The 25,016-nt window shown below is 38.7% G+C and overlaps 1 protein-coding gene across 1 annotated transcript; it reads right to left on the reverse strand.

The window, feature by feature from the left end:
• LOC121396354 (retinol-binding protein 5-like) lies at positions 1-23,339 on the reverse strand. The gene is made up of 5 exons (XM_041571190.1): positions 22,884-23,339; positions 21,112-21,232; positions 1,663-1,771; positions 1,060-1,161; positions 1-167 (listed from the first exon to the last, which is right to left on the reverse strand). The coding sequence occupies exons 1-5, from the start codon at positions 22,954-22,956 to the stop codon at positions 114-116; spliced, it is 459 nt and encodes a 152-aa protein (XP_041427124.1). The 5' UTR covers positions 22,957-23,339; the 3' UTR covers positions 1-113.
• Between the last annotated feature and the right edge of the window lie 1,677 nt (positions 23,340-25,016).

Below are 25,016 nucleotides of genomic sequence, written 5' to 3' on the forward strand. Positions count from 1 at the left end.
TTGATCCTAAAATACTTTATAGAGTCAACATGGCAATGGTGGTGGAGTAAGAGATGCAGGATGAGAGGTTGATACCATGGTGATAATGACCAAGCAAGATAGACTCCATCTACTCAAGACACTTTACGGAAGGTTTGTTTGCTGACCACATCCTTGGCCGTCAGCTCCTCAGGGAAGGAAAGAAACGTCAAGGGGAATGAGATGGATATGGGATGGGGGTTATACGAGACACCAGGTTGGGTCAGGTACTGATTATATTATAGGACTATCTACAAAGCCAGAAGGGGATCCTAACACTGCAAAAACGATAAACACAGGGAAACCAGCCTTTACTCCATTTTGGAGCTCAGAGATCTGCAGCAAAGTGCAAAAGTCATGGCGGAGTGAGTCCATTTCTTCAACTTCGCAAAAGTAAATAACTGCCATAATTTCCAGGGACTTATTGTAGAGGGGTAAGGGCAGAGACAGACGAGAAGATTCGGGGAGATTAGTCACCCAGCAACAAATCGCCTCTTCTACGGGCGGCTTATCTCCCTGAACTGCCTCCCCGCCGGCTAGAATCTAAATTGACAGCGGGATGGCACTCTGAGCTCTTCGTTTTCCGAAGTTGGCTGGAAGTTTCCTCATGTGGCAATCCCGCCGGCGATTTAGATTCTAGCCACCGGGGAGGCAGTTCGGGGAGATCAGTTGCCCGAAGAAGAGGCGATTTGTTGCCGGGCGACTAATCTCGCCGAATCTTCTGGTCTGTCTCTGCCCTAAGTGTATCATATAAGACTTGATCTAAAATAGGGCATAGTGTGCCAGTCCTAAATATGGGCATGGTTATTGCAAGAACAATAAATTCATAACAGGCAGTAGACTGGCTACAGGAGCTGGTCAGTTGGGCATTTCCATTTCCAAGGAGAACAATTTCGTGACACAGAGACTTATAGGAGTCATCTCTGGAAACCAGGCACAGTTGGTGACTATGAGAGTGAATAAGGGGAGATCAGTAGGACGTTGGGAATTTGGTGATTTGGGAAGAAGCTGTGGAGGTGTTTAGGGGGGTCCTCCTCTCACCACGTGCAGCAGATCCCTGTCCAGCCATTGCTTCCAGCCACGCTTTGGCACGTCACCTCTCTGTACACAAACCAGTTTGCCGTTCTCCCATGTGACAGTTGTCTGCGAAAAAGGAGAAATAAAGGAGGATAAAATAGTTTGGATTATACGGTACTGAGGAGATAATATTGTGTCACCTCATTAAGTCCATTTCTTGCCTTATGCAGGCAGGTGTAACGTGCACATTGGCTAATTTATGCAATTCGGGGTCCCCCCAGGGAATGCTCTGTCTCGTCTATTCCCAGTGTCTTTTCATTCAATAGAGATTACTTGAGGCCAGGGTGGATGAGTATTTTGGGGTCCCTATGCCCTGTAATGTTTGGAGGGAATGAAAACCAACCCAAATGAAATTTGCTTAAAGTGCCTACAGCTGCTGTATACAGCAGCCACCCCCATGCAAAAATGGGGGAGACAATCAGGGCTGTAACTAGGGGGTCTCACTGGGTCTCACAAACCCCTTCTGCTTGCATTCTCCTAGTTTGGCTTTGTGTAACTGTACCTGTGGGGAGCCTTGAGGGACCTGGTAACTGTCCCCCCATCTGCTCATCACCACATAGACCCCACCTCTACTTGTTCCTTCCCCTTGGGAGGGGGGACATTCAACTGCGGGCGGCTTGCCTTGGGCACCAACTGGGAGTAGCCCAACACTGGATCCAATATGTTGGAAACCCACCTGTGAGGCACATCATAAACCTTCCCAATGGAGAGGGGCTTAAAGGGGAAGTAAAGTGTAAAATAGAATACGGCTAGAAATGCTGTATTTTGTATACTAAACATAAACATGAACTTACTGCACCACAAGCCTAATCAAACAAATGATTTATGCTTTCAAAGTTGGCCACAGTATGTCACCATCTTGTAACTTTGTTATACATCTTTACAAGACTAAGACTGTGCACATGCTCAGTGAGGTCTGGGCTGCTTAGGGATCGTCATAAATGATCAGAACAGCACAAGTCAAATAATATCTGCCAGAAGCGAATACAATAAGACTGATTAATAATCAGAATATACAGACTGCACTGGGTCCTGTGTTGTCATGTGATATAATGTGGATTTTATAGTTTTTCTATTGTTTAATAGAAACTTTCTCCAACTCTGCAGAACCAGTGGCTGCAGCAAAATTATCCTCCAAATAAAATCCCAGTTTATCTGTTTAAATCTGGCTCCATGATCTTTGTCCCTGCAGCTGGAGTTGGAAACAGTAAAGGGAATGTAAAGGCAAAAATAAAATCCAATACAAATCTCTACACAGTCGCCGACTGCTCTACAGGGAAACAAACAAAGCTGCTTGAGTTCTGCATGGCTGGGAAGTAAGGCGGGGGTTCCCCCTGCTGTTCATAAGTATGATTGTTTCCCTGCAGAGCAGTTAGGGACTGTCTGACAATTCCTATCCACAGCAGTAAATGAAGGGAGAATTTCACTGCATACAGTCAGGTTTCTTATAAAAACCGTACATATTTTTTAACAACAGTCTTGCTGTATCGGCTGTTTTGATAATTTATGATGATTCCTAAGCAGCCCAGACCACACTGAGCATGTGCACAGTCTTGGTCTTGCAAAGATGTATAACAAAGTTACAAGATGGTGACCCCCCTGTGGCCAACGTTGAAAACATCAATCATTTGTTTGATTAGGCTTGTGGTGTAGTAAGTTCATGTTTATGTTTAGTATACAAAATACAGCATTTCTAGCCTTATTCTAATTTAGAATTTACTTCCCATTTAAATTAAATTTTCATGATAGTTCCCCTTTAAGTGATTTGGGTGGGTATAAGTTCCCTTTAAAGTACGAGTCTGAGACTTGGGCTGTCAGGGAATGCTGGGTATCTCTAGTTTAGATTGAGTGCCCGGCCCATGATAGTGACCCGGCTGTGCCAGTAAAGGGTTTAGAGAAGCTCGGCTCTTTGTATCGGCAGCAACATCTGTTCTAGGCCATGTTGTTTTCTGCACCAGCCGAGCAAACTTTCTTCGACTCGCTTTGATTATTAATCCCAGAGTGGCTTTTCAGATTAACTCGATTAAAGGGTCGTGCACTTCACAATATAAACAGCTTTTTACATCATTCTCAGTGACTGGAGACACGACATGATCAGCAGACATTTTACCTTCACTTCTCCTGTGTGACCCCTGCTAATCACCAGCACCGCTCCCAGGCACATGTATGTGGAGAAAAATGCTACAAGGTCTAGTAACCCATAGCAACCAATGTGAGGTTTGTTTTCAGTCTGGAGACCAGTGCTGCTTGGTTGCTATGGGATGAGATTTATTCTACTTGGGCCTGAACTCCATATATATATTTATAAGCATCTGCAGATCTGTCTGTAGGGGTGGTACTAAGATGGACAACTACACTACAAATATGTGGAGCTTAGAGACTGACACACAACATACAGTATATACTGTATATGATATAATATCAAGATCACAATACAAGTTCTTTGATTAGATTCACATTACATGGCAGCGCAGAATCCAGTGCAGTCTGCATCACAATTTAATAAATACTCTGATTAGATTCACATTACATGGCAGCACAATATTCAGTGCAGTCTGCATCAGAATTAAATAAATACTCTGATTAGATTCACATTACATGGCAGCACAGTATTCAGTACAGTCTGCATCAGAATTTAATAAATACTCTGATTAGATTCACATTACATGGCAGCACAGTATTCAGTGCAGTCTGCATCAGAATATAATAATTGCTCTGATTAGATTTACATTACATGGCAGACAGAATTCAGTGCAGTCTGCATTAGAATTTAATATTTAATTTGATTAGATTCACAATTCATGGCAGCGTAGAATTCAGTGCAGTCTGCATCAAAATGTAATAATTACTCTGATTGGATTCACATTACATGGCAGCACAGAATTCAGTGCAGTCAGCATCAGAATTTAATAATTACTCTGATTAGATTCACATTACATGGCAGCACAGAAATCAGTGCAGTCAGCATCAGAATTTATTAATTACGCTGATTAGATTCACATTACATGGCAGCACAGAATTCAGTGCAGTCTGCATCAGAATTTACATGGCAGCACAGAATTCAGTGCAGTCTGCATCAGAATTTAATAATTACTCTGATTAGATTCACATTACATGGCAGCACAGTATTCAGTGCAGTCAGCATCAGAATTTAATAATTACTCTGATTAGATTCACATTACATGGCAGCACAGTATTCAGTGCAGTCAGCATCAGAATTTAATAATTACACTGATTAGATTCACATACATGGCAGCACAGTATCAGTGCAGTCAGCATCAGAATTTAATAATTACTCTGATTAGATTCACATTACATGGCAGCACAGAATTCAATGCAGTCTGCATCAGAATTTACATGGCAGCACAGAATTCAGTGCAGTCTGCATCAGAATTTAATAATTTCTCTGATTAGATTCACATTACATGGCAGCACAGTATTCAGTGCAGTCAGCATCAGAATTTAATAATTACGCTGATTAGATTCACATTACATGGCAGCACAGAATTCAGTGCAGTCTGCATCAAAATTTACATGGCAGCACAGAATTCAGTGCAGTCTGCATCAGAATTTAATAATTACTCTGATTAGATTCACATTACATGGCAGCACAGAATTCAGTGCAGTCTGCATCAGAATTTACATGACAGACAGAATTCAGTGCAGTCTGCATTAGAATTTAATATTTACTTTGATTAGATTCACATTACATGGCAGCGTAGAATTCAGTGCAGTCAGCATCAGCATTTAATAATTACACTGATTAGATTCACACTACATGACAGCACAGTATTCAGTGCAGTCTGCATCAAAATGTATAATTACTCTGATTTGATTCACATTACATGGCAGCACAGAAATCAGTGCAGTCCGCATCAGTATTTAATAATTACTCTGATTAGATTCACATTACATGGCAGCACAGTATACAGTGCAGTCTGCATCAAAATGTATAATTACTCTGATTAGATTCACATTACATGGCAGCGTAGAATTCAGTGCAGTCCGCATCAGTATTTAATAATTACACTGATTAGATTCACACTACATGACAGCACAGTATTCAGTGCAGTCTGCATCAAAATGTATAATTACTCTGATTTGATTCACATTACATGGCAGCACAGAAATCAGTGCAGTCTGCATCAGAATTTATTAATAACGCTGATTAGATTCACATTACATGGCAGCACAGAATTCAGTGCAGTCTGCATCAGAATATACATGGCAGCACAGAATTCAGTGCAGTCTGCATTAGAATTTAATAATTACTCTGATTAGATTCACATTACATGGCAGCACAGTACACAGTGCAGTCTGCATCAAAATGTATAATTACTCTGATTAGATTCACATTACATGGCAGCGCAGAATCCAGTGCAGTCAGCATCAGAATTTAATAATTACTCTGATTAGATTTACATTACATGGCAGACAGAATTCAGTGCAGTCTGCATTAGAATTTAATATTTAATTTGATTAGATTCACAATTCATGGCAGCGTAGAATTCAGTGCAGTCTGCATCAAAATGTAATAATTACTCTGATTGGATTCACATTACATGGCAGCACAGAATTCAGTGCAGTCAGCATCAGAATTTAATAATTACTCTGATTAGATTCACATTACATGGCAGCACAGAAATCAGTGCAGTCAGCATCAGAATTTATTAATTACGCTGATTAGATTCACATTACATGGCAGCACAGAATTCAGTGCAGTCTGCATCAGAATTTACATGGCAGCACAGAATTCAGTGCAGTCTGCATCAGAATTTAATAATTACTCTGATTAGATTCACATTACATGGCAGCACAGTATTCAGTGCAGTCAGCATCAGAATTTAATAATTACACTGATTAGATTCACATTACATGGCAGCACAGTATTCAGTGCAGTCAGCATCAGAATTTAATAATTACTCTGATTAGATTCACATTACATGGCAGCACAGAATTCAGTGCAGTCTGCATCAGAATTTACATGGCAGACAGAATTCAGTGCAGTCTGCATTAGAATTTAATATTTACTTTGATTAGATTCACATTACATGGCAGCGTAGAATTCAGTGCAGTCAGCATCAGCATTTAATAATTACACTGATTAGATTCACATTACATGACAGCACAGTATTCAGTGCAGTCTGCATCAAAATGTATAATTACTCTGATTTGATTCACATTACATGGCAGCACAGAATTCAGTGCAGTCTGCATCAGAATATACATGGCAGCGCAGAATTCAGTGCAGTCTGCATTAGAATTTAATAATTACTCTGATTAGATTCACATTACATGGCAGCACAGTATACAGTGCAGTCTGCATCAAAATGTATAATTACTCTGATTAGATTCACATTACATGGCAGCGTAGAAATCAGTGCAGTCCGCATCAGTATTTAATAATTCAGTGCAGTCGGCATCAGAATTTAATAATTACTCTGATTAGATTCACATTACATGGCAGCACAGAATTCAGTGCAGTCTGCATCAAAATTTAATAACTACTCTGATTAGATTCACATTACATGGCAGCGCAGAAATCAGTGTTGTCTACATCAGAATTTAATAATTCAGTGCAGTCAGCATCATAATTTATTAAGTACGCTGATTAGATTCACATTACATGGCAGCACAAAATTCTGTGCAGTCTGCATCAGAATTTACATGGCAGCACAGAATTCAGTGCAGTCTGCATCAGAATTAAATAATTACTCTGATTAGATTCACATTACATGGCAGCGCAGAATTCAGTGCAGTCAGCATCAGAATTTACATGGCAGCACAGAATTCAGTGCAGTCTGAATCAGAATTTAATAATTACGCTGATTAGATTCACATTACATGGCAGCACAGTATTCAGTGCAGTCTGCATCAGAATTTAATAATTACGCTTTTTAGATTCACATTACATGGCAGCACAGTATTCAGTGCAGTCTGCATCAAAATGTATAACTACTCTGATTAGATTCACATTACATGGCAGCACAGAAATCAGTGCAGTCTGCCTCAGAAATTAATAATTACTCTGATTAGATTCACATTACATGGCAGCGTAGAATTCAGTGCAGTCTGCATCAGAATTTAATAATTAATCTGATTAGATTCACATTACATGGCAGCACAGTATTCAGTGCAGTCAGCATCAGAATTTAATAATTACGCTGATTAGATTCACATTACATGGCAGCACAAAATTCAGTGCAGTCTGCATCAGAATTTAATAATTACTCTGATTAGATTTACATTACATGGCAGACAGAATTCAGTGCAGTCTGCATTAGAATTTAATATTTAATTTGATTAGATTCACAATTCATGGAAGTGTAGAATTCAGTGCAGTCTGCATCAAAATTTAATAATTACGCTGATTAGATTCACATTACATGGCAGCACAAAATTCAGTGCAGTCTGCATCAGAATTTAATAATTACTCTGATTAGATTTACATTACATGGCAGACAGAATTCAGTGCAGTCTGCATTAGAATTTAATATTTAATTTGATTAGATTCACAATTCATGGAAGTGTAGAATTCAGTGCAGTCTGCATCAAAATTTAATAATTACTCTGATTGGATTCACATTACATGGCAGCACAGAATTCAGTGCAGTCAGCATCATAATTTAATAAATACTCTGATTAGATTCACATTACATGGCAGCACAGAAATCAGTGCAGTCAGCATCAGAATTTATTAATTATGCTGATTAGATTCACATTACATGGCAGCACAGAATTCAGTGCAGTCTGCATCAGAATTTACATGGCAGCACAGAATTCAGTGCAGTCTGCATCAGAATTTAATAATTACTCTGATTAGATTCACATTACATGGCAGCACAGTATTCAGTGCAGTCAGCATCAGAATTTAATAATTACACTGATTAGATTCACATTACATGGCAGCACAGTATTCAGTGCAGTCAGCATCAGAATTTAATAATTACTCTGATTAGATTCACATTACATGGCAGCACAGAATTCAATGCAGTCTGCATCAGAATTTACATGGCAGCACAGAATTCAGTGCAGTCTGCATCAGAATTTAATAATTTCTCTGATTAGATTCACATTACATGGCAGCACAGTATTCAGTGCAGTCAGCATCAGAATTTAATAATTACGCTGATTAGATTCACATTACATGGCAGCACAGAATTCAGTGCAGTCTGCATCAAAATTTACATGGCAGCACAGAAATCAGTGCAGTCTGCATCAGAATTTAATAATTACTCTGATTAGATTCACATTACATGGCAGCACAGAATTCAGTGCAGTCTGCATCAGAATTTACATGGCAGACAGAATTCAGTGCAGTCTGCATTAGAATTTAATATTTACTTTGATTAGATTCACATTACATGGCAGCGTAGAATTCAGTGCAGTCAGCATCAGCATTTAATAATTACACTGATTAGATTCACACTACATGACAGCACAGTATTCAGTGCAGTCTGCATCAAAATGTATAATTACTCTGATTAGATTCACATTACATGGCAGCACAGTATACAGTGCAGTCTGCATCAAAATGTATAATTACTCTGATTAGATTCACATTACATGGCAGCGTAGAATTCAGTGCAGTCCGCATCAGTATTTAATAATTACACTGATTAGATTCACACTACATGACAGCACAGTATTCAGTGCAGTCTGCATCAAAATGTATAATTACTCTGATTTGATTCACATTACATGGCAGCACAGAAATCAGTGCAGTCTGCATCAGAATTTATTAATAACGCTGATTAGATTCACATTACATGGCAGCACAGAATTCAGTGCAGTCTGCATCAGAATATACATGGCAGCACAGAATTCAGTGCAGTCTGCATTAGAATTTAATAATTACTCTGATTAGATTCACATTACATGGCAGCACAGTATACAGTGCAGTCTGCATCAAAATGTATAATTACTCTGATTAGATTCACATTACATGGCAGCGCAGAAATCAGTGCAGTCTGCATCAGAATTTAATAATTACTCTGATTAGATTCACATTACATGGCAGCACAGTATTCAGTGCAGTCAGCATCAGAATTTAATAATTACGCTGATTAGATTCACATTACATGGCAGCACAGAATTCAGTGCAGTCTGTATCAGAATTTACATGGCATCACAGAATTCAGTGCAGTCTGCATCAGAATATACATGGCAGCACAGAATTCAGTGCAGTCTGCATCAGAATTTAATAATTACTCTGATTATATTCACATTACATGGCAGCACAGTATTCAGTGCAGTCAGCATCAGAATTTAATAATTACGCTGATTAGATTCACATTACATGGCAGCACAGAATTCAGTGCAGTCTGCATCAGAATTTACATGGCATCACAGAATTCAGTGCAGTCTGCATTAGAATTTAATAACTACTCTGATTAGATTCACATTACATGACAGCACAGTATTCAGTGCAGTCTGCATCAAAATGTATAATTAGTCTGATTAGATTCACATTACATGGCAGCGCAGAAATCAGTGCAGTCTGCATCAGAATTTAATAATTCAGTGCAGTCAGCATCAGAATTTATTAATTACGCTGATAAGATTCACATTACATGATGGCAGCACAGAATTCAGTGCAGTCTGCATCAGAATTGACATGGCAGCACAGAATTCAGTGCAGTCAGCATCAGAATTTAATAATTACGCTGATTAGATTCACATTTCATGGCAGCACAGTATTCAGTGCAGTCTGCATCAAATATAATTACTCTGATTTGATTCACATTACATGGCAGCACAGAAACAGTGCAGTCTGCATGAGAATTTATTAATTACGCTGATTAGATTCACTTTACATGGCAGCACAGAATTCAGTGCAGTCTGCATCAGAATATACATGGCAGCACAGAATTCAGTGCAGTCTGCATTAGAATTTAATAATTACTCTGATTAGATTCGCATTACATGGCAGCACAGTAGACAGTGCAGTCTGCATCAAAATGTATAATTACTCTGTTTAGATTCATATTACATGGCAGCGTACAAATCAGTGCAGTCCGCATCAGTATTTAATAATTCAGTGCAGTCCGCATCAGTATTTAATAATTACTCTGATTAGATTCACATTACATGGCAGCGCAGAAGTCAGTGTTGTCTGCATCAGAATTTAATAATTCAGTGCAGTCAGCATCATAATTTATTAATTACGCTGATTAGATTCACATTACATGGCAGCACAGAATTCAGTGCAGTCTGCATCAGAATTTACATGGCAGCACATAATTCAGTGCAGTCTGCATCAGAATTTAATAATTACTCTGATTAGATTCACATTACATGCCAGCGCAGAATTCAGTGCAGTCAGCATCAGAATTTACATGGCAGCACAGAATTCAGTGCAGTCTGCATCAGAATTTAATAATTACGCTGATTAGATTCACATTACATGGCAGCACAGAAATCAGTGCAGTCTGCATCAGAATTTAATAATTACGCTTTTTAGATTCACATTACATGGCAGCACAGTATTCAGTGCAGTCTGCATCAAAATGTATAACTACTCTGATTAGATTCACATTACATAGCAGCACAGAAATCAGTGCAGTCTGCATCAGAATTTATTAATTACGCTGATTAGATTCACATTACATGGCAGCACAGAATTCAGTGCAGTCTGCATCAGAATATACATGGCAGCACAGAATTCAGTGCAGTCTGCATTAGAATTTAATAATTACTCTGATTAGATTCACATTACATGGCAGCACAGTATACAGTGCAGTCTGCATCAAAATGTATAATTACTCTGATTAGATTCACATTACATGGCAGCGTAGAAATCAGTGCAGTCCGCATCAGTATTTAATAATTACTCTGATTAGATTCACATTACATGGCAGCACAGAATTCAGTGCAGTCTGCATCAAAATTTAATAATTACTCTGATTAGATTCACATTACATGGCAGCGCAGAAATCAGTGCAGTCTGCATCAGAATTTAATAATTCAGTGCAGTCAGCATCATAATTTATTAATTACGCTGATTAGATTCACATTACATGGCAGCGCAGAATTCAGTGCAGTCAGCATCAGAATTTACATGGCAGCACAGAATTCAGTGCAGTCTGCATCAGAATTTAATAATTACGCTGATTAGATTCACATTACATGGCAGCACAGAAATCAGTGCAGTCTGCATCAGAATTTAATAATTACGCTTTTTAGATTCACATTACATGGCAGCACAGTATTCAGTGCAGTCTGCATCAAAATGTATAATTACTCTGATTAGATTCACATTACATGGCAGCACAGAATTCAGTGCAGTCTGCATCAGAATTTACATGGCAGCACAGAATTCAGTGCAGTCTGCATTAGAATTTAATAACTACTCTGATTAGATTCACATTACATGACAGCACAGTATTCAGTGCAGTCTGCATCAAAATGTATAATTAGTCTGATTAGATTCACATTACATGGCAGCGTAGAATTCAGTGCAGTCTGCATCAGAATTTACATGGCAGCACAGAATTCAGTGCAGTCTGCATCAGAATTTAATAATTACTCTGATTAGATTCACATTACATGGCAGCACAGTATTCAGTGCAGTCAGCATCAGAATTTAATAATTACGCTGATTAGATTCACATTACATGACAGCACAGTATTCAGTGCAGTCTGCATCAAAATGTATAATTACTCTGATTAGATTCACATTACATGGCAGCACAGAAATCAGTGCAGTCTGCATGAGAATTTATTAATTACGCTGATTAGATTCACATTACATGGCAGCACAGAATTCAGTGCAGTCTGCATCAGAATATACATGGCAGCACAGAATTCAGTGCAGTCTGCATTAGAATTTAATAATTACTCTGATTAGATTCACATTACATGGCAGCACAGTAGACAGTGCAGTCTGCATCAAAATGTATAATTACTCTGTTTAGATTCATATTACATGGCAGCGTAGAAATCAGTGCAGTCCGCATCAGTATTTAATAATTCAGTGCAGTCGGCATCAGAATTTAATAATTACTCTGATTAGATTCACATTACATGGCAGCGCAGAAGTCAGTGTTGTCTGCATCAGAATTTAATAATTCAGTGCAGTCAGCATCATAATTTATTAATTACGCTGATTAGATTCACATTACATGGCAGCACAGAATTCAGTGCAGTCTGCATCAGAATTTAATAATTACTCTGATTAGATTCACATTACATGCCAGTGTAGAATTCAGTGCAGTCTGCATCAGAATTTAATAATTACACTGATTAGATTCACATTACATGGCAGCACAGAAATCAGTGCAGTCTGCATCAGAATTTAATAATTACGCTTTTTAGATTCACATTACATGGCAGCACAGTATTCAGTGCAGTCTGCATCAAAATGTATAACTACTCTGATTAGATTCACATTACATGGCACCACAGAAATCAGTGCAGTCTGCCTCAGAAATTAATAATTACTCTGATTAGATTCACATTACATGGCAGCGTAGAATTCAGTGCAGTCTGCATCAGAATTTAATAATTACTCTGATTAGATTCACATTACATGGCAGCACAGTATTCAGTGCATTCTGCATCAGAATTTAATAATTACTCTGATTAGATTCACATTACATGGCAGCACAGTATTCAGTGCAGTCAGCATCAGAATTTAATAATTTCGCTGATTAGATTCACATTACATGGCAGCACAGAATTCAGTGCAGTCTGCATCAGAATTTACATGGCAGCACAGAATTCAGTGCAGTCTGCATCAGAATTTAATAATTATTCTGATTAGATTCACATTACATGGCAGCACAGAATTCAGTGCAGTCTGCATCAGAATTTACATGGCAGACAGAATTCAGTGCAGTCTGCATTAGAATTTAATATTTACTTTGATTAGATTCACATTACATGGCAGCGTAGAATTCAGTGCAGTCAGCATCAGCATTTAATAATTACACTGATTAGATTCACATTACATGACAGCACAGTATTCAGTGCAGTCTGCATCAAAATGTATAATTAGTCTGATTAGATTCACATTACATGGCAGCGTAGAATTCAGTGCAGTCTGCATCAGAATTTACATGGCAGCACAGAATTCAGTGCAGTCTGCATCAGAATTTAATAATTACTCTGATTAGATTCACATTACATGGCAGCACAGAATTCAGTGCAGTCTGCATCAGAATTTACATGGCAGACAGAATTCAGTGCAGTCTGCATTAGAATTTAATATTTACTTTGATTAGATTCACATTACATGGCAGCGTAGAATTCAGTGCAGTCAGCATCAGCATTTAATAATTACACTGATTAGATTCACATTACATGACAGCACAGTATTCAGTGCAGTCTGCATCAAAATGTATAATTACTCTGATTTGATTCACATTACATGGCAGCACAGAATTCAGTGCAGTCTGCATCAGAATATACATGGCAGCGCAGAATTCAGTGCAGTCTGCATTAGAATTTAATAATTACTCTGATTAGATTCACATTACATGGCAGCACAGTATACAGTGCAGTCTGCATCAAAATGTATAATTACTCTGATTAGATTCACATTACATGGCAGCGTAGAAATCAGTGCAGTCCGCATCAGTATTTAATAATTCAGTGCAGTCGGCATCAGAATTTAATAATTACTCTGATTAGATTCACATTACATGGCAGCACAGAATTCAGTGCAGTCTGCATCAAAATTTAATAACTACTCTGATTAGATTCACATTACATGGCAGCGCAGAAATCAGTGTTGTCTACATCAGAATTTAATAATTCAGTGCAGTCAGCATCATAATTTATTAAGTACGCTGATTAGATTCACATTACATGGCAGCACAAAATTCAGTGCAGTCTGCATCAGAATTTACATGGCAGCACAGAATTCAGTGCAGTCTGCATCAGAATTAAATAATTACTCTGATTAGATTCACATTACATGGCAGCGCAGAATTCAGTGCAGTCAGCATCAGAATTTACATGGCAGCACAGAATTCAGTGCAGTCTGAATCAGAATTTAATAATTACGCTGATTAGATTCACATTACATGGCAGCACAGTATTCAGTGCAGTCTGCATCAGAATTTAATAATTACGCTTTTTAGATTCACATTACATGGCAGCACAGTATTCAGTGCAGTCTGCATCAAAATGTATAACTACTCTGATTAGATTCACATTACATGGCAGCACAGAAATCAGTGCAGTCTGCCTCAGAAATTAATAATTACTCTGATTAGATTCACATTACATGGCAGCGTAGAATTCAGTGCAGTCTGCATCAGAATTTAATAATTAATCTGATTAGATTCACATTACATGGCAGCACAGTATTCAGTGCAGTCAGCATCAGAATTTAATAATTACGCTGATTAGATTCACATTACATGGCAGCACAAAATTCAGTGCAGTCTGCATCAGAATTTAATAATTACTCTGATTAGATTTACATTACATGGCAGACAGAATTCAGTGCAGTCTGCATTAGAATTTAATATTTAATTTGATTAGATTCACAATTCATGGAAGTGTAGAATTCAGTGCAGTCTGCATCAAAATTTAATAATTACTCTGATTGGATTCACATTACATGGCAGCACAGAATTCAGTGCAGTCAGCATCATAATTTAATAAATACTCTGATTAGATTCACATTACATGGCAGCACAGAAATCAGTGCAGTCAGCATCAGAATTTATTAATTACGCTGATTAGATTCACATTACATGGCAGCACAGAATTCAGTGCAGTCTGCATCAGAATTTACATGGCAGCACAGAATTCAGTGCAGTCTGCATCAGAATTTAATAATTACTCTGATTAGATTCACATTACATGGCAGCACAGTATTCAGTGCAGTCAGCATCAGAATTTAATAATTACACTGATTAGATTCACATTACATGGCAGCACAGTATTCAGTGCAGTCAGCATCAGAATTTAATAATTACTCTGATTAGATTCACATTACATGGCAGCACAGAATTCAATGCAGTCTGCATCAGAATTTACATGGCAGCACAGAATTCAGTGCAGTCTGCATCAGAATTTAATAATTTCTCTGATTAGATTCACATTACATGGCAGCACAGTATTCAGTGCAGTCAGCATCAGAATTTAATAATTACGCTGATTAGATTCACATTACATGGCAGCACAGAATTCAGTGCAGTCTGCATCAAAATTTACATGGCAGCACAGAATTCAGTGCAGTCTGCATCAGAATTTAATAATTACTCTGATTAGATTCACATTACATGGCAGCACAGAATTCAGTGCAGTCTGCATCAGAATTTACATGGCAGACAGAATTCAGTGCAGTCTGCATTAGAATTTAATATTTACTTTGATTAGATTCACATTACATGGCAGCGTAGAATTCAGTGCAGTCAGCATCAGCATTTAATAATTACACTGATTAGATTCACACTACATGACAGCACAGTATTCAGTGCAGTCTGCATCAAAATGTATAATTACTCTGATTTGATTCACATTACATGGCAGCACAGAAATCAGTGCAGTCCGCATCAGTATTTAATAATTACTCTGATTAGATTCACATTACATGGCAGCACAGTATACAGTGCAGTCTGCATCAAAATGTATAATTACTCTGATTAGATTCACATTACATGGCAGCGTAGAATTCAGTGCAGTCCGCATCAGTATTTAATAATTACACTGATTAGATTCACACTACATGACAGCACAGTATTCAGTGCAGTCTGCATCAAAATGTATAATTACTCTGATTTGATTCACATTACATGGCAGCACAGAATTCAGTGCAGTCTGCATCAGAATTTATTAATAACGCTGATTAGATTCACATTACATGGCAGCACAGAATTCAGTGCAGTCTGCATCAGAATATACATGGCAGCACAGAATTCAGTGCAGTCTGCATTAGAATTTAATAATTACTCTGATTAGATTCACATTACATGGCAGCACAGTATACAGTGCAGTCTGCATCAAAATGTATAATTACTCTGATTAGATTCACATTACATGGCAGCGTAGAAATCAGTGCAGTCCGCATCAGTATTTAATAATTACTCTGATTAGATTCACATTACATGGCAGCACAGAATTCAGTGCAGTCTGCATCAAAATTTAATAATTACTCTGATTAGATTCACATTACATGGCAGCGCAGAAATCAGTGTAGTCTGCATCAGAATTTAATAATTCAGTGCAGTCAGCATCATAATTTATTAATTACGCTGATTAGATTCACATTACATGGCAGCGCAGAATTCAGTGCAGTCAGCATCAGAATTTACATGGCAGCACAGAATTCAGTGCAGTCTGCATCAGAATTTAATAATTACGCTGATTAGATTCACATTACATGGCAGCACAGAAATCAGTGCAGTCTGCATCAGAATTTAATAATTACGCTTTTTAGATTCACATTACATGGCAGCACAGTATTCAGTGCAGTCTGCATCAAAATGTATAATTACTCTGATTAGATTCACATTACATGGCAGCGTAGAATTCAGTGCAGTCTGCATCAAAATTTAATAATTACTCTGATTAGATTCACATTACATGGCAGCGCAGAAATCAGTGCAGTCTGCATCAGAATGTAATAATTCAGTGCAGTCAGCATCAGAATTTATTAATTACGCTGATAAGATTCACATTACATGGCAGCACAGAATTCAGTGCAGTCTGCATCAGAATTGACATGGCAGCACAGAATTCAGTGCAGTCTGCATCAGAATTTAATAATTACTCTGATTAGATTCACATTACATGGCAGCACAGAAATCAGTGCAGTCTGCCTCAGAATTTATTAATTCAGTGCAGTCAGCATCAGAATTTAATATTTACTCTGATTAGATTCACATTACATGGCAGCACAGAATTCAGTGTAGTCTGCATCAGAATTTAATAATTACGCTTTTTAGATTCACATTACATGGCAGCACAGTATTCAGTGCAGTCTGCATCAAAATTTAATAATTACTCTGATTAGATTCACATTACATGGCAGCACAGAAATCAGTGCAGTCTGCATCAGAATTTATTAATTCAGTGCAGTCAGCATTAGATTTTAATATTTACTCTGATTAGATTCACATTACATGGCAGCACAGAAATCAGTGCAGTCTGCATCAGAATTTAATAATTCAGTGCAGTCAGCATCAGAATTTATTAATTACGCTGATTAGATTCACATTACATGGCAGCACAGAATTCAGTGCAGTCTGCATCAGAATTTACATGGCAGCACAGAAATCAGTGCAGTCTGCATCAGAATTTAATAATTACTCTGATAAGATTCACATTACATGGCAGCACTGTATTCAGTGCAGTCTGCATCAAAATGTATAATTACTCTGATTAGATTCACATTACATGGCAGCGTAGAAATCAGTGCAGTCTACATCAGTATTTAATAATTCAGTGCAGTCAGCATCAGAATTTAATAATTACTCTGATTAGATTCACATTACATGGCAGCACAGAAATCAGTGCAGTCAGCATCAGAATTTATTAATTACGCTGATTAGATTCACATTACATGGCAGCACAGAATTCAGTGCAGTCTGCATCAGAATTTACATGGCAGCACAGAATTCAGTGCAGTCTGCATCAGAATTGAATAATTACTCTGATTAGATTCACATTACATGGCAGCACAGTATTCAGTGCAGTCAGCATCAGAATTTAATAATTACTCTGATTAGATTCACATTACATGGCAGAGCAGAAATCAGTGCAGTCTGCATCAGAATTTAATAATCCAGTGCAGTCAGCATCAGAATTTATTAATTACGCTGATTAGATTCACATTACATGACAGCACAGAATGCAGTACAGTCTGCATCAGAATTTACACGGCAGCACAGAATTCAGTGCAGTCTGCATCAGAATTTAATAATTACACTGATTAGATTCACATTACATGGCAGCACAGAATTCAGTGCAGTCTGCATCAGAATATACATGGCAGACAGAATTCAGTGCAGTCTGCGTTAGAATTTAATTTTTACTTTGATTAGATTCACATTACATGGCAGTGTAGAATTCAGTGCAGTCAGCATCAGAATTTAATAATTACGCTGATTAGATTCCCATTACATGGTAGCACAGTATTCAGTGCAGTCTGCATCAAAATGTATAATTACTCTGATTTGATTCACATTTCATGGCAGCACAGAAATCAGTGCAGTCTGCATCAGAATTTATTAATTACGCTGATTAGATTCACATTACATGGCAGCACAGAATTTAGTGCAATCTGCATCAGATTTTATTAATTACGCTGATTAGATTCACATTACATGGCAGAACAGAATTCGGTGCAGTCTACATCAGAATTTAATAATTACATTGATTAGATTCACATTACATGGCAGCACAGTATTCAGTGCAGTCTGCATCAAAATTTATAATTACTCTGATTAGATTCACATTACATGGCAGCACAGAAACCAGTGCAGGCTGCATCAGAATTTACATGGCAGCACAGAATTCAGTGCAGTCTGCATCAGAAATTAATAATTACTCTGATTAGATTCACATTACATGGCAGCGTAGAATTCAGTGCAGTCTGCATCAGAATTTAATAATTACACTGATTAGATTCACATTACATGGCAGTGCAGAAATCAGTGCAGTCTGCATCAGAATTTAATAATTCAGTGCAGTCAGCATCAGAATTTATTAATTACGCTGATTAGATTCACATTACATGATGGCAGCACAGAATTCAGTGCAGTCTGCATCAGAATTTAATAATTACTCTGATTAGATTCACATTACATGGCAGCACAGAATTCAGTGCAGTCTGCATCAGAATTTAACAATTACTCTGATTAGATTCACATTACATGGCAGCGCAGAATTCAGTGCAGTCAGCATCAGAATTTACATGGCAGCACAGAATTCAGTGCAGTCTGCATCAGAATTTAATAATTACGCTGATTAGATTCACATTACATGACAGCACAGAATTCAGTGCAGTCTGCATTAGAATTTAATATTTACTCTGATTAGATTCGCATTGCATGGCAGCGCAGAAATCAGTGCAGTCTGCATCAGAATTTAATAATTCAGTTTAGTCAGCATAAGAATTTACATGGCAGCACAGAATTCAGTGCAGTCTGCATCAGAATTTAATAATTACTCTGATTAGATTCACATTACATGGCAGCGCAGAATTCAGTGCAGTAAGCATCAGAATTTACATGGCAGCACAGAATTCAGTGCAGTCTGCATCAGAATTTAATAATTACGCTGATTAGATTCACATTACATGACAGCACAGAATTCAGTGCAGCCTGCATTAGATTTTAATATTTACTCTGATTAGATTCACATTACATGGCAGCACAGAAATCAGTGCAGTCTGCATCAGAATTTATTAATTACGCTGATTAGATTCACATTACATGGCAGCACAATAATCAGTGCAGTCTGCATCAGAATTTAATAAATACTCTGATTAGATTCACATTACATGGCAGAGTAGAATTCAGTGCAGTCAGCATCATAATTTATTAATTACTCTGATTAGATTCACATTACATGGCAGCGCAGAAATCAGTTCATTCTGCATCAGAATTTAATAATTCATTGCAGTCAGCATCAGAAATTATTAATTACGCTGATTAGATTCACATTACATGATGGCAGCACAGAATTCATTGCAGTCTGCATCAGAATTTACATGGCAGCACAGAATTCAGTGCAGTCTGCATCAGAATTTAATAATTACTCTGATTAGATTCACATTACATGGCAGCACAGAATTCAGTGCAGTCTGCATCAGAATTTAATAATTACTCTGATTAGATTCACAATACATGGCAGCGCAGAATTCAGTGCAGTCAGCATCTGAATTTACATGGCAGCACAGAATTCAGTGCAGTCTGCATCAGAATTTAATAATTACGCTGATTAGATTCACATTACATGACAGCACAGAATTCAGTGCAGTCTGCATTAGAATTTAATATTTACTTTGATTAGATTCACATTACATGCAGCGTAGAATTCAGCGCAGTCTGCATCAGAATTTAATAATTACTCTGATTAGATTCACATTACATGGCAGCACAGAAATCAGTGCAGTCTGCATCAGAATTTATTAATTACGCTGAGTAGAGTCACATTACATGGCAGCACAATAATCAGTGCAGTCTGCATCAGAATTTAATAAATATTCTGATTAGATTCACATTACATGGCAGAGTAGAATTCAGTGGAGTCAGCATCAGAATTTATTAATTACTCTGATTAGATTCACATTACATGACAGCACAGAATTCAGTGCAGTCTGCATTAGAATTTAATATTTACTTTGATTAGATTCACATTACATGCAGTGTAGAATTCAGCGCAGTCTGCATCAGAATTTAATAATTACTCTGATTAGATTCACATTACATGGCATAATAGAAATCAGTGCAGTCTGCATCAGAATTTATTAATTACGCTGATTTGATTCACATTACATGGCAGCACAATAATCAGTGCAGTCAGCATCAGAATTTAATAAATACTCTGATTAGATTCACATTACATTCTGTGCATTACTAATATTAATAGGGGCTCCTGTAAAATAAAGCTGAACCCGACCCCAATAAACTCCTTGTGATATAAAGATGAAGATGTTCCCCCAGTCCCAGGCTGAAGTCGCTCGTATAATAAACTGTGAGCTCCCAGGATGAGGCGACTGATGCTGCAGATTCAGCAGGAGGGGCACAACTTGGTGTAAGTGTGAGACGATCAATAAAGTATAATTAATGGGCAGTCTACGTGGGCAACTGTTGCTATGGGCAACCGCTAATTACTCCTACACAGGCGTTGCCCCAGCAATGAGTTCCCATCAGACGCAGTGTCGCACAATCCCTTATTTCTCTTGCTAATCTCTTCCAGGTCATTTTAAGGGAAAGTTCACCTTTAAACACTTTTTTCAGTTCAGTTGCTTTCAGATTGTTCCCCAGAAATAAAGACTTTTACCCCAATTACTTCCTATTTTCTACTAAAGCAGTAAAACGTTTCATTTTTCACCTTCTAAAGCAGCTCTGGGAGGGGGGGTCGCCGACCCTGTAACTGTTCCAACTTGATCCATTTCTTTTCTCTGTCCCTGCTGAGCAGAATCCCTGATTTTCATTCCAGGCAGCTGTTAGAACTGATACAATAGTTGTTAAAGGGGTGGTTCACATTTAAGTTAACTATTAGTATGTTACACTTTTCAATTGGTCTTCATTATTATTTTTTTATATAGTTTTTTGATTATTTTCCTCCTTCTGACTATTTCCAGCCTTCAAATGGGGGTCACTGACCCAATCAAAAAAACAAATGCTCTGTAAGGGCGTTTTTTCCTGCGATCCCTTGCGTTGCGTTTTCTTCCGTTCAGCAGCAGGGGAGCGCAGGAATAGACGCACACAATTAATGTGAAGGGGCTGAACTCACACAGACGCATGTAAGCGGCGAAATGCAACGTACTGTGTCCCACCTGCGTTTGGCGCAATAGCCCACCACATTTAAACAATAACAATAGGATCCCCTCTAGTCACATTTCCCCATTTAATTTACATCCACCCACTTTGTAGCACATTTCCATGTTTTACATTTCTATTCCTGCCCCATCAGATCCTATTTTCATTTGTATGATTCAGTCCACCCCAGATCTCATCTCTATTTCTTTCTCTGAGCTCCTTTCAGATCACATTTGTACTTGCAGCACTTGTTGCCCCCAGGCCTTATTTCCATCCATATCATTCAGAAGCTGTAGTTTCTGTTTTCCCCTTTCTGTTTCTGTCTCTGGGATTTAGTGTCGTTGGAGAGTGATGGCCAAGAAAACACAATCTCTCATTATCTTCTTATGTAATGTTATAGTAATTTAGTGATAAAGATTTCTAGTATTAATACTGTGTTAATAATAATATGTTGTACCTGTGGTGTCCTATGGCCCAAATTCACTAAAGTGCCAAGTGACAAACGCTGGCGCAAATTCACTAATGGGCGCTTGTGTAAATTTGCTAGACCTACTCTAGCGCTAATTCGCCCGCTTACGCCAGACGAAGTTGCGCTATGGCGAATGGGACGTAACTACGCAAATTCACTAACACGCGCATTGTTCTGAACGCTACCTTTTATGCCAGACTTCCTTCGCCACCTCAGACCAGGCGAAGTGCAATAGAGTAGATAGGGATTGCTTCAAAAATAGTTAAAAAAATTTCTAAGTCCCAAAAAACGCTGACGTTTTTTCATTTTTATGGGTGATAGGCTGAAAAAGATCGAAAATTTTTGTGGGGCTCCCCTCCTTCCCCCCTACATTTCCTAACTCATGGCACCTTAACTATACAGTGGGCACATGTGTAGGGCAAAATAACAATTTTTATTTGCTGTTTTGAAGGTTTCCCAGGCTTGTGTAGTTCTGCTACATATACCTCCATTGTAACTTCAATTTGGCGCCATATGCAAATTAACCATCGCTAGCGTAACTTCGCAAATTAACGCTAGTGCAACGTCGCAACCTTACACTACCCCTGAGCGTAACTTCGGATTTTAGTGAATTTGCGTAGCGCTGGCGAAAATACGCCTGGCAAAGTGCGGTGAAGGCGTCGCTGGCGCATTTTCGCTGCTTAGTGAATTTGGGCCAAAGTGTCTCCCCAATACACACACTAGACCTCCCTGATTCAAGTAGTTGGGGAGAGAACCTTCTTGCATTGCCTTAGTCCCTCTCTTCTCTTCAAACCCCAACCCTCTTCCCAGAACTTTTGCCCATTCTTTCAATTTGTTTTTCGCTATGAAATACTTCATAATCTGGCGCTTACTTAGAGCCTTGAAATATTCACCCATGTTGTCCTGAGATACGAACACATAACGTCCCTTCAGCTCTTCAGTCATCACTGGGCCGCGCAGTGTCTTCTCTTTATCCACAAAAAGATTATATTTTGTCTTTCCTTCCTTATACTTTGTCTTTCCTGAATCTGCTTCTGATGTTGCCTCTGCCTCTGTTTGTCTCTGTCTCTTCCTTAGCAGCCTCTGTGTCTGTGTCTTGCTTTCCCTGCACCTTCATATAACTGTCAGTTCTGTCTGCCCTTAGCCTACTTTAGGTTGCTCATCATTGTATTGGCTATCGCTCTACTTTGGATGTTTGCCTCACCTCCCTTCAGGGTCCAGTTTAATCCCCATTATGTCTCTGTCAGGAACTAAAATATAATCTCAGATTATACCAACAGCAATGACACGATTAACTCCACACCTACGAGACAAGTGTGGACTGGTATAAATGGTGAATCAGAGATACTCAGCAGAGAAGCAGAGATAGTGAGAATGATGAAAGGGAATGAGAGCAAAGCACAACGAGAGAATAAAGTGAGAGTTAATTAGGGCTAAAAGGATGAAGATATGAGATGGAATGAAATAGGGGAGATGGTGAAGTGAGAGAAAGATTGGGGGTGTCAGTGGGAGCTATTTCAGTGGGGCAATAGTGTAAGGGGTGGGAGACATTGGGGTGTCAGTATAAAAGAGAACGAATGTGGAGGGGGTGAAAGAGGGAATGTAGCTGGGGAGAGTGAATGGAGGGGTAGAGATTGCAAAGTGTCAGTAAGAAACAGAGGAAAACTGTAGGGATGAGAGGGGAACAGATAATAGAGAAGGAAGGGGCAGCAACATTAAGTACAGGAAATAGTGGCTGGTGAGTTATGGGGAAGGCGGAAAGATACATAATTAAGTGAACTAATATTTTGGGACGATAAAGGTGGACTGGGGTGCAAACAAGTGACAAGGTAAACAGTCTAACGTTTCTGCCTCCCCTTTGAGAAAGGCCTTAGGGTAGGCCAAAACGTTAGACTGTAGCTCTGCAATAAAATATTTTTTTTTTAATTTGAAAAAGACCTGTGAGTGCGGATCTCTTTGGAATTGAAATATATATTTATATATATCTGTCATCAGTTGTAAGGCAGTGTATTGAAACACAGGAGGGTCTGAGCATATAAATCAGATATATGACTCCTGCCCTCTGGGCACTTCCTACTCACATTTGCTTTACTGCGCCCCTTGTGGATTATTAACAAAAGAAGAAGACATGTTGGGGTCACCCCTGTACTCACTCCAATCTGAAGGATTCTTTGGGGGGATTGCTCTGCCTCTTGGTTTTATTCTTTCTCTTAATCTCTCCCTTTGCTCTTTGCAGCCCCCCAGCCCCTCCAGGAGTTCCCAGCACAGGCAGGTAACGTTGCGGCTCTGTGTCCCACTCAGTGAGACCTCCCTGACATTCCAATCACAATTCAATAGTTTTCCCAGGACATCCTGGACCCAAGAGCAAGATTCCCTGTTTAGAGGCACCTTCCCTACAGCTCATATCTCGCACCTTCTATGGAGAAACTTGCTATTTGGTCACTCAGAGTGGTGTGACAAGCAGGTGCAAGCCCCACCCCCCCCCCGAAAAAAAGGGGCCCAGTGTGCACAAGGTGCTCCCCTACTTGCACCACCGCACACATATACATAAGGTGGAGGCGGCTGGGTAGGGGGATTTCCATGCCATAGAGAAGGGCCCCCCAATGTTTATTACCCATGAGCCACATTCAAAAGTAAAAATTAGTTGGAGAGCAACATAAGCTGCAAAAAGATCTCTGAGATGCCAAATATGGGCTGTAATTGGCTATTGGTGGCCCCTATGAGGACTTGCAACTTACAGGAGACTCTGTTTGGCAGTACACAAGGTTTTTATGCAACTCAAACTTGCCTCCAACCCTTCAATTGGAAAAATAAGCCCCTGCTTTGAGGCCACTGAGAGAAACATCCAAGGGGTCGGAGAGCAACATGTTGTACCAGAGCCACTGGTTGGGGGTCACTGCTTTACATCATACTAAAAGGTGAATGTTGAGGGAGTCCCATTTGATGTACCATTTCTATAAATGTCAGGAATGTTCTTAGTGTAGCTCAAGGTATTGGGGGAAATG

This window comes from Xenopus laevis, chromosome 7S, assembly GCF_017654675.1.
Source record: "Xenopus laevis strain J_2021 chromosome 7S, Xenopus_laevis_v10.1, whole genome shotgun sequence".
Taxonomy (NCBI): domain Eukaryota; kingdom Metazoa; phylum Chordata; class Amphibia; order Anura; family Pipidae; genus Xenopus; species Xenopus laevis.